This window comes from Miniopterus schreibersii, assembly GCF_964146895.1.
Source record: "Miniopterus schreibersii genome assembly, chromosome: 12".
Taxonomy (NCBI): Eukaryota; Metazoa; Chordata; class Mammalia; order Chiroptera; family Miniopteridae; genus Miniopterus; species Miniopterus schreibersii.
Genome location: NC_138112.1, coordinates 72276420 through 72295688, shown reverse-complemented (window position 1 = coordinate 72295688; position 19269 = coordinate 72276420). Strand labels below are relative to the sequence as shown.

General features: G+C 58.5%; 1 protein-coding gene across 4 annotated transcripts; it reads left to right on the top strand.

The window, feature by feature from the left end:
* Nucleotides 1-105: 105 nt before the first annotated feature.
* DHCR7 (7-dehydrocholesterol reductase) lies at nt 106-19269 on the top strand. Of its 4 annotated transcripts, none has more exons than XM_081154010.1 (9): nt 106-172; nt 5964-6201; nt 8161-8237; nt 8641-8863; nt 10031-10121; nt 12045-12258; nt 14242-14446; nt 15343-15474; nt 18027-19269. In XM_081154010.1, exons 2-9 carry the CDS (start codon nt 6160-6162, stop codon nt 18489-18491), a joined length of 1449 nt encoding a protein of 482 aa, XP_081010136.1. In that variant the 5' UTR covers nt 106-172; nt 5964-6159; the 3' UTR covers nt 18492-19269. The 4 variants fall into 4 exon arrangements, with proteins under 4 accessions (XP_081010136.1, XP_081010137.1, XP_081010138.1 ...); XM_081154011.1 differs by having other exon boundaries at nt 171-279; XM_081154012.1 differs by lacking the exon at nt 106-172 and adding an exon at nt 3180-3265.

The window sequence follows — 19269 nt, the reverse complement described above, 5'->3', positions numbered from 1 at the left end:
GTCAGCTCAGGGGGCGGGGCGAGGCGCCGCGGCCAATCGCGGGGCGCAGGGACGCCGGGCGTGCAGGGACCGCCTCCGATTGGTCGTCGGCCGCGACGCGTTAGCGTAGGGGGCGGGGCCACGGCTGGCTTGGTTCGCGCGCATCCAGCAGCGCGCGGGTCGGAGTCCGCAGGTGAGCGGGCCGCGAGCGCAGGTGCGGGCGGCGCGGGCGGGTCTGCGGGGGGTGCGCGCAGGTGGGGAGCGGCCGGGGCGCGGGCTGGAGGCGCTGCGAGCGCGCAGGTGAGATGGGGGCCCGGGCTCTGGAGCCGCGCGCAGGTGGGGCGGGGCCGCGCGCGCTCAGGCGAGGGGAGCCTGGGTTTAGGGGCGCGGGTCGGCTCACCCCCAGCCGGCTCTTCGGGGACGCCTGCTCCCCGGGTGCTCGGGAGCTCGCGGGGGGCGGGGGGAGCCGAGGCAGAGCCCGGAGAGTGCTTCCTGGGCCGGGGGCCCCGCCTCTGCCTCGGGCGCCCCACGCGGGCGGCGCGGTTCTCTGTTTGAGGAAGTCCCCGTGCTCCCGGGATTGGGTAGGGACCCTGGACGGATTGACCCGGAATGGGCTCCTTAGGGCGGGGGCGCGGGGGCCCGAGATTGCCCAGGGCGGACGCACGAAGGGCCCCCTCCTTTCCCACGTCCGTGCCTTCCCAGCCCTTAAAATAGCGCGTTTCCTGGGCATCTGATAATTTTATTGAAAAGGCTCTTAGGGGTAGAAATCGCTCTAGTAGAATCTCTGACCAAAGGTAAAGACGGGAGGGGAAGGGAAGCTGGACGGGAGGGAGGTGGTTATCCAGAGTCGTGGGTGACCTGTCACTTCCTGGGCGTTTCCTGAGTGTCAGGCCAGGTCCTTAGGGCTTTAAGGTTAATTCTCAGAACAGCCTAGTGTTAGGCGTCACCCCATTTTACAGATGAGGAGACTGACGCTCCCAAGAGGTGAAGTGACCTGGAGAGTCACATCCGTAGAGGGTGGCAGGGTCCAGGTTCAAACCCACAACGCGGGCGACGTTGCTTTGGTTTGGGGGAACAGCTCTACCTGCAGGGCCTACATTTAGGGTGTCCCAGACACCCTCCCCCTCCAACCCCCTGGGCTGGTGGGTCAGGGCTGACCAGAGAGCACGGATTCCAACATGCCTGCCTGGATTCTTTTGCCTAAATGTTTGCGTTTTTCAACTGTGACTTTATGGCCAGAGCTGAGGAAGGAGCCGGGTGGTCTGCCCCCAGGTGCACCTGGCACCCAGTGCCCTGCTCTTCCCACAGCTACGTAGGTAAAGACACAGGAACCAGGCCCCATTTAGTGCCACGCTGGGTGCTCAGAGTTAGGACAGGACATAGAGGAACCACCCAGTGGAGTGAAAAGGGCCCACCCTTTCTGAGCCCAATTTGGCGAATCCCCCCCCCCTTTTTTAAATTATGTTTTTATTGATTTCAGAGAGAGGATGGGAGAGGGAAAGAGAAAGAAACATCAATGATAAGAGTCATTGATCAGCTGCGTCCTGCACACCCCTTACTACTGGGGATCAAGCCCGCAGCCCGGGTGTGTGCCCTGACCGATCGGGGAATCGAACCTCCATCTCCTGGGTCACAGGTGGATGCTCAACGGCTGAGCCCCGCCCGCTGGCGCTAATCCCTTTTTGACAGAGTTCTGAAGAGTCCTGTTCAGTCTAGCAAATGTGGATGGCTGGGCTGAAGGAGCTGAGAAGCTCGGGGGCTGTGGCGGCCGGGTGTCTGAAGGCTCCCAGGAGGGCGGCGGGGGCAGCTCTGGGAAGATGGATTCTCCCACCTGCAGGACACTTTACCGCTGAAAACCCAGCATGGTTTGCAGGCGAAACTCAGAAACATCCAAGCGCAACTGGACGACTACTAACACAACCCTCATATGTGATTTGTGGCTGTAAATGAGTAAAGTGGCAGGTTCGTAGAGTAAATGTGTATCGTAGGACGCTGCGCACCAAGACCGCGCCAAGGGAAGAGGCGACCTTGCGGGAGAATTTGAGCGGGAACCAGGGTTTGGAAAAGGAGGGAGCGTGGGTGTGTGTTGTGTAATAGCTCACGAAACCGCGCCGGGGTTAATGAGTCCTGGGGATGGGCTGGAGGCAGGACGAAGGCCAGGGGCCTGGACGTTTGACTTTTAAACTTGTGTTATTATGAGCATAGTCGTTCCAGCTTTTCAGGAGCAGAGCCCTAGAGCTGCTGTCCAAGCTGCGTCTCTGGGCGTGTTTCCTTCCACCGAGGGAGGGCACACGCCTATTTCTGGAGGGTTCCAGAGTGCCCCAGCTGGGACCCCAACTGTGCCAGGGTAAGCAGGGCCATAGCTCTCCAGCGCCAAGAGCTCAGAGGGGCCACACACCTGGGAGCATTTGGCAAGTGGAGCTTGTGAGCGTCATGGTTGAGCTGAGGCAGGGACCACACAGCCTGCAGAGGGCGGGGTGGGGGAGCTTCAGGAGGACCCAGGCATCACCTCCACAGTCATTCTCACCCTTCCTTGGGGACAGATGACCTCCCAGACCCCAGTTGGAGCCACAGATGTTCCTAGAATTGCGGATCTTGTAACTCCAAGAGCTGTGAAAAAAAAAACCCTCTTGTTGTTGTTAAATTATTTTATTATACAAGTACATTTCTACTTGAAAAAATTAGGAAAAAAGAGAAAACACTCACCTGTATGTCCAGTTTAAGGATATGGCGCTTGGCTTGTTAAATAGTCTTTTTAATGATAGACTATCTTGTAGCTTATCCTTGTGCCGTGACATGCCAGGGAGTCATCTTGCATGTTGAGCTCAGTGGTTTTAAAAACTGCTGAGTATTCCAGTGTATGGAATACACCTGATTTTCTTGATAGTCATGCCGTTGTTGCCAGTGTTTGCAGGTGTGTACAGCAAACTCCAGCGGAGGTTTTTACGTCTGTGTGTTTACTCGGCCACCTGTGTGTGTCTGTGGCTCAGGAAGCATCCTGCGAGGAGATGCTGGCCTGCCCGGCCGCGGGGAGAGCTGCTGCCACCTCCTCACCGATCCTGGATTTTATCATTCATGTTGGTCCCAAGTCCAGTTCGAGGCATGTCTATCTGTCTTTTTCAGCCTCTACCACTCCCTCAACTGACATGTTTCCAAAACAGACCGCTTGCTGTTCTGGTGACAAAGTGTGATTCTTTGCGTGCATTGGAACAGGCCTGGCCCAGAGGGGAGACCCATCGGTGGCTGTCGTCACCTTCATTCTGAATTTCACTGCACTGCCTCTCAGGTGTGGCATGGAGAGTGGGGTTCCTGAGGCCCCAGCTCTGTCCCTTTAGATCTGTTAGCAGAGAATAGCTCGCTCCACCATCTTGCCTCAACTTGTTCATCTGTGAAACGGGCTCGATCATGCCAGCTGTCCAGGGCCGGTGTGAGAACGCAGAGATCATGGGTGCCTGGAACTTGGCAGGTGCTCAAAAGCTAGTTGTTACCTGTGACAGGTTGTATCACCCAACAATGGCCCCCAAATACCTCATGTCCTTCTAAAGTCTTGCCACCCCTTGAGAGGCAGTGTGTTCAGGGGGTGATGGTTACACCTTCCCAGGCCGGGTGAGAAAAGGCAACCTCCACCGAGTTTGCTGGAGCCTCGCTGGTCCCCACACCTCCCCCTCCCAGGGCCCTGAGGCCACCATGCTTCAAGGAAGCCCAGGCTATCCCATGGGGGACCCCCTGAAGAGCAGCTGCTCCAGGAGACCCCCAGTCATTGCTGCCTGGCCAGTGTCTCCCTAAATTCCTGACCCACAGAAACAGTGAGAGACGATAAAACACTGTTGTTTAAGCCACTAAGTTGAGGGGTAACTGACCATGGGGATGGGCTGCGGGTGCACCCCGCTCTCAGGGGCGGGTAGGTTTTGTAACCTCTGCCAGTGGGAACCCAAGCCCAGCTGAGCCTTCCCGGGCCTGCATGGTGCCCATGGGAGCATTGGTGGCCACAGTAGCATGGTGCCCACGGCAGCATTGGCGATAGCTCTCTCGGGGACTCTGACGAGAGCTGTGGAAGGCTCTGAGCCCTTGGCACCCGACCTCTTTTCCTTGACAAAGTGGGTGGCGTGATTATTTTATGATGGGAACCAGGCCTAGCGAGTGCAGAGAGCTGCTCATGGTCACATAACTCGAATTCCTTGAGGGGACATGTTGGCAACAGGAAGTGGTCCTGCAGGAACTCGTGGCCTCAGTGCTGACCATTGGGCCTCCTGGGCATTCACAGTGCTGGTCCCCGGCCCTATGGTCCTGGGTCTCTGGTCTCATATCATTAAGCCCTCAAGATGCCATGGGGCTGCAGCCACTGGTTTTGTTGGTCCCAGCTTGGTGACCGGGTGCCTGGGGTGCTGGCCCAGGTCCCCCCAGTGGGGCAGTGCTGTGGCTGATGGCTCGATCTTCCTGCCGTCACAGGACGCCCTCGGCACAAACCACAGAGGAGCTCAGAGGACCAGGTTTATTACTGACAGGTCCTGGGGATACACAGCGTGAGGGGGCCACACAGCGAGGTCACCGGCTGGGAGCGGGGGAGAGAGACAGAGACCTGGGCTCCACCTTGGTTAGATCAAGGGTGGATGTCTAGGGGTTCCCGGGTTCTCTAGTCTCTAATTTACAGCCTGAGAGCGGGAAGTTGGGCGCCGGAAGGGAGAGCGGCTCAGCCGAGTGGGTTTAGTCTGGTGGAGGCTGTGTCTCGAAGCTGGCGCTGTTTATTAAGGCGGATGTGTCTGAAATGAACACCTCAGCAATCAAAAAATTTTAAACATTTTTTTAAGTTGATTTCTGAGAGAGGAAGGGAGAGAGAGAGAAAAATTGATGGTGAGAGTCATTGATGGGCTGCCTCCTGCACCCCCCGACTGGGGATCGAGCCGTAAACCCAGGCCTGTGCCCTGACCGGGAATCGAACCTTGACCTCCAGGTTTATGGGCTGACGCTCAACCACTGAGCCACACCGTCTGGGCTCAGCAATCAAAAATTTAATCTCAGCCGTCTCACTACATCATCCCAAACCCTCAGGAACAAGGTCCCTTTAGCTTTCGTCTCGGGATTCCCATCCAGGGAGCCGATGGGGCGCCAGACACACCGATCTGTTTTCCGGCTCATCTCCTTTCCCAGGTGTGGACACCCACCTGCCTTTTTCCAGCTTTAAGGACAACCGCAGATGCTCGTGTGCGCGGGCGTTTGTGCCCAGCACACCCAGGGAGGTCTCGGGTTCCGCGAGCGAGTAGAGAGCCAGGCTCCCAGCCCATATTACTCTGCTGCTCCGTGGTGGGGCCTGTCACTGGCTCCTCGAATGTGCCTATGGGCACAGGCACTCTCAGGTGGGCTTGATTCGGGCTGCTGGGTTTAAGTGTACAAAGAAAACACCTCTGGGTCTGTCGCTGCCCCCCAGGTGTGCATCTGCCTGTTTTACGGCTCATGTCCAAGGTGACATGTCCATGAAGACCTCCGTCCAATCCCACCCGTTGTCATGAAGTACCTACTATTGGGTGGACACTGTGTGTGCCAGGCAGAGAAGCTGCCAGGGGATGGGTGGCACCCCTACATGGGGCCCTGTCTGATTTTTATTTTTTAATTTTCGCCTGAGGATATTTTTCCATTGCTTTTCAGAGAGAGTGGAAGGGAGGGATGGGGGGGGAGAGAGAGAGAAACATCGATGTGAGAGACATCGATTGGTTGCCTCCTGCATGCGTCCCGACCAGGGCCAGGATGAAGCCTGCAACTGGCCCTTGGCCAGAATCGAACCTGAGACCCGTCAGTCTGGGTCCGACACTCTAACCACTGAGCGAAACCAACCACGGCCCCTTCTGATTACGAACCTGAGCGCTGAGGTGAACCCCTCACTTGGTTCTAACAGTGGGCCTTGAATAAATGTCATCTGGGCTCCTACCTGCCTCAGATCCTGGAATGCTGGCTCCCTGAGTGTCCTCCGCATCTCTGTGTCCCTGCAGGACTTCGTTCAGCAGGTGGAGAAGCGCCAGGCAGGCCTCTTGGGTCACACGAGTTGAGAGGTTTTCGGGGGAACCGTTCAGGAAGGGAGAGCTCCGTCTGCTGTGACTCCCTGATGAGAGGTTGGAGGTGAGCACCGTGGTCCGTGGCACAGGCGCCACCTTCCGGCCTTGAGAAGCGGAGACAGCAGGTGCCTCCATGCTCCGTGCCAGCTCCCCTCTGCCAGTCTCGGGGGAAAAGGTAAGATCCTCCCAGAACCGCCTCCCTGCTCCCTGCTCCCTGCTCCCTGCTGCAGCCGTCCATTGCCAAGGATGCTACACGCTCACCACACAATTCAGTGCTATGACACAGAGGTGCCTCCCGGGTGAATGGACTCGGTAATAAGCTCAGAATATGTATTTGCCTTATTTTTGTTTTTTTTTTATTCCCTAGGAGGTAGGTCTTCTTTTAGCAGCATCCTCCGGGTGGCTTTTCCACACCAGCTCCGAGGCTGTTTCTCCTGGAGTTAATGGTGGCCTCACCTTTTCCGTTTGCTAAGGTGTCTAGGCATTATCTCTGTGTTGTTTTTTTATTTTTTTCTGAATGCTCCAGTGGAGCTGCCACAGGTGTCAGTAACTTTTCTACACACTCCAGCACAGCAAAGGTTATCACCTCCATTCTCCCTCCCCCGTCGCCCTTCTCATTCCGAGGTGGGCCGGTGACTGTCGAGTCCACTGCACAGCTGTTGTCCTGGGACCTCCCCTGCCCTTCCCCTGGGCCTTGTGTCTTCTCCTCTGAAGGACAGTTAACCTGGGAATAGAATTCTTGTTTGAAAAAAGGTTGTCCTCAGCATTTTTAAAGTTTTCCATCGTGATGTTCTAGCATCCAGCTTGCTGCTAACATGATTCTTTTTTTAAATTCTCACCCAGGGATATTTTTTCCCATTGCTTTTCAGAGAGAGAATGGAAAGGAGAGAAAGAGAGAGAGAGAAACATTGATGTGAGAGAGACACATCGATTGGTTGCCTCCCGCTTGAGCCCCGACCGTGGCGGGGATCAAATCCGCAACCCAGGTACGTGCCCTTGACCAGGAATCAAACCTGCGACCCTTCAGCTCACGGGCCAGCACACTGACCACCGAGCCACACCAGCCAGGGCTGCTAACGTGATTCTTAATTGTACGTTTTCTCTGAAAGTTTCTAAGGTCATCTTTTTCTATCCCTGATATGTTGAAACCTCACAGTTTTGAGCTTGTTCTGGAAATGGGGGCGTCATTGCTTCCTCCACAGTGTAACCATTCAGAGCAGCTGTAGGTGCTTGGATGATCCAGTTCCTCCCCCTCTGTCTGTGGAGTGATTATTTACCTGCCGCCCACATGTACCAGACACTTCTAGGTCCTGGTTGGAGAGGGGCGGATGGGACCCGTGACTCCTGCCCTTGGGGAGGTCACATTCTAACTGGGGAGACGGACAGTAAGCATGCGCCCCAATGAATAGAATTCTACCTGGTGGGAGGAGTGACTGAGAAGGTGGAGTAGCAGGCAGTGACACTCAGGCCCTTGGGTGCAGGCAGTGTAGACAGCTGGCCAGCTTGAACACTGACCGGTACAGGATGAATGGCTCTGGGGGGGGGGCGGGAAAATGCAAGGATGGCTTTTGTCGTGTTAGAATGTGTGGAAACATTACTGACATGTATGACAGCTGTTAGAGCGTGCAGAAAAACAAGGCATGGAAACCTCAGCAAACAGAAAAACTGAGGCGACCGTTAACTCCTGGAAAAACAAAAAGCCATACCGAGGAGGGGACATTTTTTACGTGAGACCAGCGCACCGTGTTCTGCATGGAGGAGTAGCAGGTGTCATGGACAAGATGAAGCATATTTAGGGGTCGGTGGGGACCCTGTGTACCTGCAGCCGTGGATACACGGGGTGGCAGGCAGAAAGCGGCAGGAGCAGATGGCGAGAGGGTCCCAGGCCACGGTGGCTCCGTTCACACAGCAACAAGGGCATTCTGCCTTTTAGAGAATGAACCCGGATGAGCGGGAACAGGGAGGCCAGGCGGGGGTCGTTGTCTAGAATATGCTGTCCAGGACAAGGTCACGGTCGAGGGAAGGGGTCAGCCCAGCAGGCCCGTGATCCTGGTGGAAGTGGCAGGAGATGGTGTCTGTTTGCGGGATGATCTGAGCAGAGTGTGTCTCCCTCCTCCCTCCCTCCCTCCCTCAGGGCCCCATGGCTGCGAAATCCTACGCTGGTGCTGTCCGAGATGAGGCTGCGCCCCGGGGGCAGTGGGGCCGGGCCTGGTAAGGATCTCGTCCGCCTTCTGATCAGTGGTCTTAGTGAGAGGCCAGCCGTGGGGGTCTCATGGGCCTGTTACAAACGTGTTAGTTGTCAAGGCTGTCGGACAGTAAGCAGCTTCCCGCTGTATAAAGTAAGAGATTTAAAAAGAGTAACTGAGCACTCCCAGGCCGGCGGGTGCCCCAGCTCTGGCGCTGCTGTTTGGCCGTCCTGGACGATGCGGGGTGGGGGCGGCCTCGCTGCGCTCAGACGCTGGGCCCTGGGCTTCCTGTGGGTGCCCGGCTGGGTGGCGGGAGGGTCTGCGTTGAGTGGCCTCTCGGGAGGTGCGGGCTGGCTCAGACCCAGGGGACCGCGCGGGGCGCTGGGGTCAGCGGGCCCGCGTGACCGCCGCCTCCCGGCCCCTCGCAGGGAGGTGGACTGGTTCTCCCTGGCCGGCGTCCTGTTCCTGCTGCTCTTCGCCCCGTTCATCGTGTACTACTTCATCATGGCCTGCGACCAGTACAGCTGCTCGCTCACCGCGCCCGTGCTCGACCTGGCGTCCGGCCGCGCGCGCCTCTCCCACATCTGGGCCAAAACGCCGTCCGTGACGAAGGAGGCCGCCCAGATCTACGCCCTGTGGGTCTCGTTCCAGGTGCGTCCCCCCCCCCGCTGGGTGGTCAGGGTGCCTTGGGTGCTGGGTGGCACCTTCCGCGGGGACGGCCGAGGCCACTCGTCCCGGCTCAGGTTGGCGTTCTTGTTCCCGGGACCCAGGGGGACATCACCTGGAGCCAGGTGTGCCTGGCCCCTCATCAGATAGAGGGTGTCTGACGCCTCCCGCGGTTCAAGAGGGGCCGCTGTGTGCAGGGGCTCCGGCTGGCGCAAGGAAACCCCGCACACAGGGATCTTACCCGACAATGGCTGTGGGAAGGAGCACCCCCACCTCCCCAGAGGGACACATGGTTACAAAGCCAAGGCCTGGGTTCCTGCCGGGGTCAGTCCTGGCCAAGGATGTCCTTATTGGGACCCCACTGGCCTCCAGACTGGAGGTGCCCACCTGGAGGGGTTGTTTGCACAGTGAACCTGGTGAACAGGTGGAAGTTGATTCTTGTCTGAGCCCAGACGTTCCCAGCGAAGTCGCCTGGAGGAGGCACCCGTGGGCGTTCTCACTGTTTGTCCCCAGGGCCCCAGCTTTTGGGCTTCGTGTTCCCTCTCACGTCAGTCCCGTTGGGCATAAAGTGATCTGGGGCAGCCTGAGTCAGGGTGGCCTGAAAGTGGAAACAGCCCAAGTGTCCGTGGAGGAATGAGTGGACAGGCAAGTGTGGTCCGTCCACGAGGTGGAGTGTTGGCCACATTTACGTGAACGAAACTCCCAGGACAGTGCATCGTGGAGGCAGAAGGCAGATGCGAGGTCGTCGGGAGCTGGGAGGAGGCATGGGGAGCGCCTGCGGGGACGTGGTTCCCTGTTGGGGTGAGAATGTTCTCGAATCAGATAGTGGTGATGGTCATACAACCTTGTGCAGGTGCCAGGTACCCCTGAATTGTGCTCCCTGAAAGGGTGCATTTCGTGGTCTGTGAGTTGTGTCCCAAGAGTGAGTGGGCAGGGTCGCGGGTGGGGTCACGGGAGGGCACGGTGCTGCTTCGGTGGTACTGGTCTGCTCAGGAGCCCCTCGGAGCTGCAGTCCTGGAAGGAATACCGACCCGAGTCAGGGTTTCTCACGCCCCGTGGCACCTTCCCCCCCCCCCCCCACCTCAGTCAGTACAAGCAGGTGGGCACAGCCAGGCCTCCCGGCCCCGTGGCTCAGCCTAAAATCTGTTTCAGGTGCTCTTGTATGTGGGGCTGCCGGATTTCTGCCACAAGTTTCTGCCTGGCTACGTGGGAGGCGTTCAGGAGGGTGCCTTGACCCCCGCAGGTAACCCCCGAGCTCAGCCCTCCGCCACGTCCCTGTCTCTCCCTCCTGTGGGGCCTCCCTCCCCTGAGCCCCTCCTGTCCCAAAGTCTTCTCACCGACCCCGTGAAGGTGCTCGGGAGTTTCCCCAGGACCCGGCCTCGAGACACCTGAGGGCAGCCTCAGGAGTGTCCAGACGTGGGGTCAATAGAGGGACCTGAATGGCCCCTGGCCCCACAGCCGGTTGCAGTAACTGGACTAATGGAGCCACTTCTCTCCGAGAATGCCGCAGGCCCACTGGTGGTGTCCAGGGTGTGGGTGGCATGGGGGGTTTAGTTTTGAGGGATGCCCGTCCATTCATTCCCCATGGTCTCCAGGACCCCAGGAGCCCGGCAGAGGGTTCCCAGCAGGCCCGGAGGGGAGGAGTGCCGCTCCCTGCGTCCCACAGGCTTCCCCATAAACGCTTCTCCAGCCCAGCCCCAGGCTGACACCGCGCAGGCCGGCTGCTCAGCCCCTCTGGTTGTGACCGAACCAGTGAGGGTCTGTCAGCAACACCCGCCCGCCGCACAGCGGGGGCCAAACACCAAACACGGAGTTTTGCAATTTTTTTGGTGAAGAAATTAGGGCAGTTTATTGGTAGGGGCCAGGCCAGGAAGCGGGGAAACTATGGCTTAGAACCCAAACTCCCCACGGTTTTTAATCAGGGTTTTTAAAGGCAAGGTTGAGGGTTAGGTGCTGGGGGTCCCGGGGAAGCCGATTGGTTCCCGTGAGAGCCTCAGCTGTTTTCCTCGCTCAGGTATTTAGCTCCGACGGCACTGGGGTCGGGTGATGTGGCCGAGCCAAGGAGCAGGGATTCTGCAAAACACTCCTGATTGCGTCAGCGACATTATCTTTCAGGCAAAAGACACAAACGGAACATCTCATGACCTTTGTCACTGTTTAAACTGTCATTGCTTTGTGCTTAGCAAGCTATATATTTTTTTTTTTGTTAATCCTGATTTGAGGATATTTTTCCATAGATTTTTAGACAGAGTGGAAGGGAGGGAGGGAGGGAGAGAGAGAAACATTGATGTGAGAGACACGCATGGATGGGTTGCCTCCCACACGAGCCCCAACTGGCTCTGGGGATAGAGCCTTCGACCGAGGTGCGTGCCCTTGACTGGGAATTGAACCTGAGACACTTTGGTCCTTGGGCTGATGCTATAACCACTGAGCCACACCAGCTAGGGCGAGAAGTGTCCTTTTTTTAAACTTTTTTTTAAGAAAAAAATATGTCTTTATTTCTGAGAGAGGCAGGGAGAGGGGGAGAGAGAGAGAAACATCAATGATGAGAGTCATCGATCGGCTGCCTCCTGCACCCCCCCGCTAGGGATCGAGCCTGTAACCCGGGCATGTGCCCTGACTGGGAATTGAACCTTGATCTCCTGGATCCTAGGTTGATGCTCAACCGCTGCGCCATGCTGACTGGTCGAGAAGTGTCCTTCTAAACATTTCTCCTGGCACTTGCTTTGCTGGCAGGCCTCCCGGACACGACCGACATACTTTCTTAATCTTTGGTGATAAGCTACATGACAACCAAAGCAAGTGAACATTTAGCAAAAGCCCATCCTTGCATCTCTGGACTCTGTGATGTGCTCTCTAAACATGATCACTGTTAGCACCAATTTTGTGGCCATCGGGGAGAATCAGAACCAGAGGAATCACCTGGGCCCTGCCCTTGCCCCAGACTCGCAGGTGGGAGCTGCCGTCCCTGGATTGGCAGTGTGGGGCAACCCCGGCATCTTGACCCAGGCCCGGATGGCTGCAGACGCCGGCCAGCTCTCTGGGCCAGAGCCGGGGTGCCCTAGACAAGGCCCGGAGCAGCTGAGGCCCCAGAAGCAGGTGGGACCCGAGCCAGCTGCTGTCACAGGCAGGAGCACGCTTTGACTTTTCAGCCTTCCCTCCACAGGCGTCATCAACAAGTACGAGATCAACGGCCTGCAGGCGTGGCTCATCACGCACCTGCTCTGGGTCGCCAACTCCCACCTCCTCTCCTGGTTCTCTCCCACCATCATCTTTGACAACTGGATCCCGCTGCTGTGGTGCGCCAACATCCTGGGCTACGCCGTGTCCACCTTCGCCATGATCAAGGGCTACCTGTTCCCCACCAATGCCAGAGACTGGTAGGTCCCTCATAGCTGGTCATGCCGGAGGGGAAGTGGGCATGCTCACCCCTGGCCTCGTCTGTTACCTGGCACAGGAGTTGGTGGGCCCCGCGGGCTGACAGTCCTTGACGGGGGAGCTTCACGGAACTTGTTTGATCTGGGAGCACCCTTTCTAAATGTCTGGGTGGCTTCTCCGGCCTGAGGAAGGATTCAGTGAAGGTGGCCAAGTCTGCCTTTGGTGGCGGAGTCATGGGAGCAGGCAGGTGGGAAGGACAACTTCTGTCCATGGGGCAAAGACCGCACAAGGCCTCTTTTCCTGAAACGTCAGTGTGGGCCAAAGAATCTTAGTGAGGAGACTTGTTACTTCAGTGGCTTTAAGATAGTAGCCTCCCATGGAGGGTCCTTCAGTTCTCAGGGAAGCCTTGGGTTGGGTAGTTGTCATCTCATTTATCCCTCCCTCCCTCCCTCCCTCCCTCCCTCCCTCCCTCCCTCCCTCCCTCCCTCCCTCCCTCCACCATCTATTTCCCCATCCATCATCCATCTCTCCACCCATCCATCATCCACCTAGCCACCCATCCACCCATCCACCCATCCGTCATTCATCCATCCACCCATCCATCATCCACCTACCCACCCACCCATCCACTCACCCACCCATTGTCCACCCATCCATCTCTCCATCCATCCATCCATCCATCCATCCACCCATCCATTTATCTCTCCACCCATCCGCCATCTATCTCTCCACCCATCTACCCATTCATTTACCATCCGTCCCCCTGCCCATTTTTCATCCCTCCCCTCTTTCCTCCCTCACTTCATTCATCAACAGATGTTTGTTGGGTTCCTGCTGTAGACAGGTGTGGGCAGTGGGACTTTAGGCGTAAGATTCTTGTTCTTGGAGGGTGCATACGTTTTAGCCTGTGGCCCAAATAAAACCCAAGTGTGTTTCCTTTAGCTCTTGGGAGATGTCTGGACGACGGTGTTTTGTATCTCGTGTGGTCACCAGAGAGTGAGGCTAGTCTCCTGTGGCTCATGGAAGTCACTTTGCTGCTTAATAATAACATCACTAGCCCGGCTGGGTGTGGCTCAGTGGCTGAGCGTCGACCTAGGATCCAGGCGATCGGGGTTCGATTCCCGGTCAGGGCACATGCCCCGGTTGTGGGCTTGATCAATGACTCTCTCATCATTGATGTTTCTGTCTCTCTCTCTCTCCCTCTTCCTTCCTCTCTCTGAAATCAATAAAGATATATTTAAAGAAAATAATAATAATAACATCACTTATTGCAAATATTGAACATTTTGCTTCTATCTACTTATCTTGAAGGAGACTGACATGCTCTTGTTTCTATAATTAACACAAATCCCTTGTGTGCTCAGCAAGGTATACCTCTCGAGGGTCTCCACCTGGTGAGAGGGCTGTGGGGTCAGGTAACCAGGGTGACCAGCGGTTAAGAAGCTTGTCTAGCGAGGGAGAATGTGAGCCTGGAGCCAGGCACCTGGCTCTGAGCGTGGTGCTTTTTTAACTCCCTATGTTGGCACAGTTTATAATGTCACGCGCCCTGTGAGTCCCCTTCAGGCCACGCGGTTGGCTGCAGACTAGAGTTTTAGTCTGTTTCAGCCGGTCTTGCCCTCACCTGTGCTGGGCCTCAAGGGAACCTGGAGGAGGGTGGCGGGAAACCTGGGTGCCGGCCCAAAGAAGCCCCGAGCCCGGGTGCCATGTCCCCCCTCCCCCGGACTAGACCGAGCTGCCCTGGGGCTCCTTTCTGAGCTGGTTGCTGGGCAGGGCTGCCGGCCGCAGGGAGAGGGGCTGAGGCTGTGGGGAAGCGGGAGGGGCGCCGCCCTCCGCTGCAGATTCTCCGCGGCTCATGCCAGCCCTTGGCCGGGTCACCTGCGCCTTCGGCACCGAGGCTGGGCCGAGCGCCTGGGTGCAGGTACCCGAAGCAGGCCCCAGGGGGTGCCGTGCGCCCCTTGACTGATTGTGTCTTTTATATTTTTTAGCAAATTCACAGGCAACTTCTTTTATAACTACATGATGGGCATTGAGTTTAACCCGCGAATCGGGAAGTGGTTTGACTTCAAGTTGTTCTTCAACGGGCGCCCCGGGATCGTCGCGTGGACCCTCATCAACCTGTCCTTTGCTGCGAAGCAGCGGGAGCTCCACGGCCACGTGACCAACTCCATGGTCCTGGTCAACGTGCTGCAGGTACCTGTGTGGCCACAAGGGGAGCTCTGATGCTCGTGGGGGCACTGGGGAGACCTGAGGGGGCGGGTATGAAGGACCTTAATCCACCTTTCCTGGGTATCCCCCGGATTCGGGCTGGTGAGCTCGAGGAGGGAGAATTCCGTCATCGCGGCCAGGGCAGTGCTGGCCCTGGGGACTTTCCCAGGGGACACCTGCCACTGGACGAAGCATGTCAGTGGTGCTGGCATCAGAGTTGTGATGTCTTGGGACCCATGAGTGCTCCTGGCCACGTGTCACAGTTCGTGGCCTCCAGAGTGGTTGGTTTCCCCATGGGGTCCCCCACACATGTTCTCTGTGGGCCTTAGGTGACCCCTCAAGGTGGGGAGGGTGGAGCGTGATTTTCCCTTTATTCCATCTGTGTTGGGATAAATCAGTGTTTGTCTTCTCGGTCCCGTGGGACCCAGCAGTCACCCAGTCTGCTGGCCACATTACGTGTGTCATGGTGCTGCGGGGACAGCTGGTAGGACACACGTTGGGACGCTCACCCATGGGCAGGGGCTGCCGTGCCGCATGCACTGTGGCGTCCCATACCCCCTCCTCCAGGGGACGTCCCGAGCCTTCCCCCCGAGCCATCTCACTCTCTCTGCGGCAACCCTACCGCCCCGGGTGTCACGTCCCAGGACATTGTGGGGTGCTCGAACCTCTCCTCTCAGACCACGGCCTCTCCGTGGACAAGACTCTTCGCCCACCCCTCAGGCCCCAGATCCCAGCAGGGTGGGTGGTGCAGAGCAGCCCAGTGGCACATGACGCAAAGGAGCCGAGCAATGCCCAGCGGCCCCCCACCTCCCAGAGCCTGGTTTTTCAGAGGCCCTGCCCCACGGTGTTGGGGTTGGTACACAGCTGCTCCTCCTCTGCAGGCCATCTATGTGCTGGACTTCTTCTGGAATGAGGCCTGGTACCTGAAGACCATCGACATCTGCCACGACCACTTCGGGTGGTACCTGGGCTGGGGGGACTGTGTCTGGCTGCCGTACCTCTACACGCTGCAGGTAGGAGCGGTGCCGGCCCCGCGGGGCGTTTGGTCCCTTGGTCCCCAGGCCCGCCCGGGGCTCCCCTCCGGACGCATAGCTGAACACTGGCTATGCTTTGCTGCTGGTGCATGGCCTTGGGGGGAGCGGAGCTGGAGGAGAGGGGCTGCTCCCTGTTCTCAGGAAGGAGGGTTAGTGTGGGATCAGCTCAGACAAAAGTCCCACAGATACTTACTGTCCCTGTCCCAGAGGCTGGAGGCCCAAGGTCCAGGTGTGGGCAGGGCGGGCTCCTCCTGAGGCCTCTCCGTGGCATGTAGACGGCCGTCTTCTCTCCCCGTGTCCTCACATGGTTGTCCCTCTGTGTGTGTCTGTGTCCCAATGTCCTCCTCTTATAGGGACACCAGTCACATTGGATCAGGCTGACGTCAATGACCTCACTTTACCTTAATCACCTGTTTAAAGGCCCCGTCTCCAAATACGGTCACATTCAGGGGTGCTGGGGGTTAGGGCTCCAACATAGCAATTTGTGGGCACAACTCAGCCGCAACACTTAAAGAAGGTGCTCAGTAGACTTTGGGTAGAAGGGGATGATTTGGGAGAAGTGGGCGGATGGAGGAGGTTTTATGTTCTCAGTTATTCAAATCTTCATGCCTGAAGGTCAGGAGAGCATCTTTCTTGCCTTCGTTTGTTCTGTAAACACTTCACCAGTGTCCGAGAGGCACCTGGCACCTGTTGGGCGCAGGGGTGAGGGAGATGCGCCCCCTCAGAGCTCACCGCTGGTGGGAAAGGCAGCCTGGTGCAGGAGGGGCGCTGACCCTGGGCGAGAGAGCCCCCCCCCACCAGCATGGGGGTCAGCACAGCCATGGGGGGGGCTGAGAACATTCCAGAAAGGTGGATGGGGGGACGCAGTCTTAGTGGTGTGAGCATGCATCTGGGAGGGGTGTGTGTGGGGCACCCACAGTTCCACGCGGCCGGGACAAAGGACATGAGGTGAGGCAGGAGGAGTTGCCAGGCTGGAGGCTGGAGAACTGACAGAGCTCAGCATCGGCTGAGTGAGAGTGGACTTGGGTGCATGCAGGAGACAGGGAGGGAGGAGGGAGGAGGAGAGCGGCCGGGCTCGCGGGGCATGCCTGTGCCTGTGCCGTGGGAATGATGCAGGCGATGCAGGCGTGGTCCTCAGGAGACACCAGGAGTGTCCCGGGAGGCGTGGAAATGGGAGCCAGAGCTCACCTGGCCCAGGGAGCCAGAGCTCACCTGGATGGCACCTTGGTGGGGCCATCAGCCAGGGGAGCGGCTTGATCACTTATCCGGATATCTCTGGAAAATGAGGGTGGATGCTGTCTTCGTTAGGGGTTAGGGGTTAGGGGTTAGGGGTTAGGAATCGGGTTAGGGCACCGCGCAGAGCTGCCCCAGAGCTTATAAGGCAGTTGGGGGACAGGGGAGTGGCCTTGTCATCAGCCCTCCCCCCACTCCTCCCAGCTTGCAGTAGAGCAGCCCACCTTCATCGGTGTGGCCGCTGGCTCCTGTCTGAGGTGGACGCACTGAGGGCCTGGCCGCAGGCCACCTGCTGGTTTCATCAGTCGGTGAGGAGGCCCAGGGACGAGGAGTGGACGTGTCTGATGCACCTGCCGTCCCGAACTGCGTCAGTGTGGGGAGAGCCTGAGTGGAGAGACTCGGGGGACTGTGCAGGGTACGCACCGGTCAGGCGTTCAGTGTTCACAGCCCGACCTGCAGGTGGTGACCCCGCCAGCCTCCTGAGGCCGGGGCCTTGGGGAAGCAGGAAAGTTGCAGAGTGAGCAGTGGAGAGGAAAGGGGGCCGGGGGAGGACGTCCTGGGCTCTGATCCCCACGCTGGGTCCTTTGGGTGTGTTCTGTGCACCTGTATTTCTACCAGGCTGGCTGCAGGCTCACCAGTTCCCCGCTCTGTGAACTCCAATTTCTAGGCGTGCAAAATCGTCACAATAGATTTTGTGTGTGTGTGTGTGTGTGTGTATTTATATGTGTCTGTGTGCATGTGTGTGTGTGTGTCCTGGCAAATCCAGACTCTTCAGGGCAGCCAGCGGGCTGGAGGTCCAGGGAAGAGCCGATGTTGCACCGGGTCTGAGGGCCGAGGCTGTCTGCTGGTCGAATTCTCTCTCGTTTCCGGGAGGCTGGTTGTTTTTCTCTTAAGGCTTCACCTGATTGGGTGAGGCCCACCCACACTGTGGAGGGAGATCTGCTTCAGTCCAAGTCTGCTGATTGGAAATGTCTGTTTGACCAAATATCTGCGCCCTGGTGGCCCAGCCAAGGAGACATAAAATTAACCATCGGAGTGTTATAGCCAAAGGGCGTTTTTGTAGCGTATGTGTTACGTTTCTATTATAACGTGTGTGTGTGTGTGTATAACATGTGTGTACGTGTATGTACTTAGATGGACAGGTAAGACAGGTAGGTAGATACACAAAGTCGTGTGTTGACTCCTCTGATCCCAACCCCCCCCGAGGCAGGTGCTTTCATTGCAGGAGGAAACCCAGGCCCGACCGGGGAGGCGGGCAGAGCCCGCGCCCGCACCTGACCCCGCCCTGTCACCCGCAGGGCCTGTACCTGGTCCACCACCCCGTGCAGCTGCCGGTGCCCCACGCCGCGGGCGTGCTGCTGCTGGGCCTGCTGGGCTACTACGTCTTCCGCGTGGCCAACCACCAGAAGGACCTGTTCCGCCGCACCGACGGCCGCTGCCTGATCTGGGGCCGGAAGCCCCGGGCCATCGCCTGCACCTACACCTCGGCCGACGGGCAGCGGCACCACAGCAAGCTGCTGGCGTCCGGCTTCTGGGGGCTGGCGCGCCACCTCAACTACACGGGCGACCTGATGGGCAGCCTGGCCTACTGCCTGGCCTGCGGCGGGGGCCACCTGCTGCCCTACTTCTACGTGGTCTACATGACCGTCCTGCTGACCCACCGCTGCCTGCGGGACGAGCACCGCTGCGCCAGCAAGTATGGCGGCGACTGGGCTCGCTACACGGCCGCCGTGCCCTACCGCCTGCTGCCCGGCATCTTCTAGAAGGCCGTCCTGCCTGGGGAGGCCCCCCCGGGGGGCTGTGGGAGCGTCGGAGCCGGTCCCTGGGGGCCGACATCCCAGCCCCACCCTCTGGAAGCCTGTTTCCTCCTGCAACCCGGGAAGTGCCTGGCCCTTTTTCATGTCAATGTCTGCGTCCCTTCCCCTGGTCCCGGGGATTCGGAGGGTTACGGCTCCTGCCTTCTCACCAGCGCAGGTGACCCGTCTTTACTCTGTTCCGAGGACGGGAGGATGGCCGGTCACCGCTGCCAGCCCGTCGGTGACTGTTTCTCCTCTGTGGGTGTGTGGCCCTGGTGGCACGTCTTCCAGCTCCGGGGTCAGGACTGAACTCACTCCTGCTAATGAGAGTGGGAGTGGGGTGCAGGGCTCACCCGTTACCAGGTGACCAGCTCAGCCCCAGAGGTGCCTTCATCACCTGCCCTTGACAGTGGGCTGCTCCACCAACGTCTCGTACACTGAACATGACCTTGAACTTGTCGGTGGAGAGGACTGAGGGTCACTGCGTGAGGATGGGGTTCCTCCCCCTGAGCCCAGGGGTGCCCTTTGTTTCCTGGTGGCTCATGTTGACGGGTGGGGACGCACAGCCAGGGCACCGTACCCAGACCAGACACGAGGTCCCAGTCCCGGCCGAGGCTCCCAGTGCCCGACTCCCTCTAGCACCCGTCCACCCACCAGCCTCTAGCACCCATCCACCCGCCAGCCTGCCCTCCGGAGGGGCGTTTCCTGCGCGCCCAGCGACTGCACAGACTGGCTCAGGCAGCCC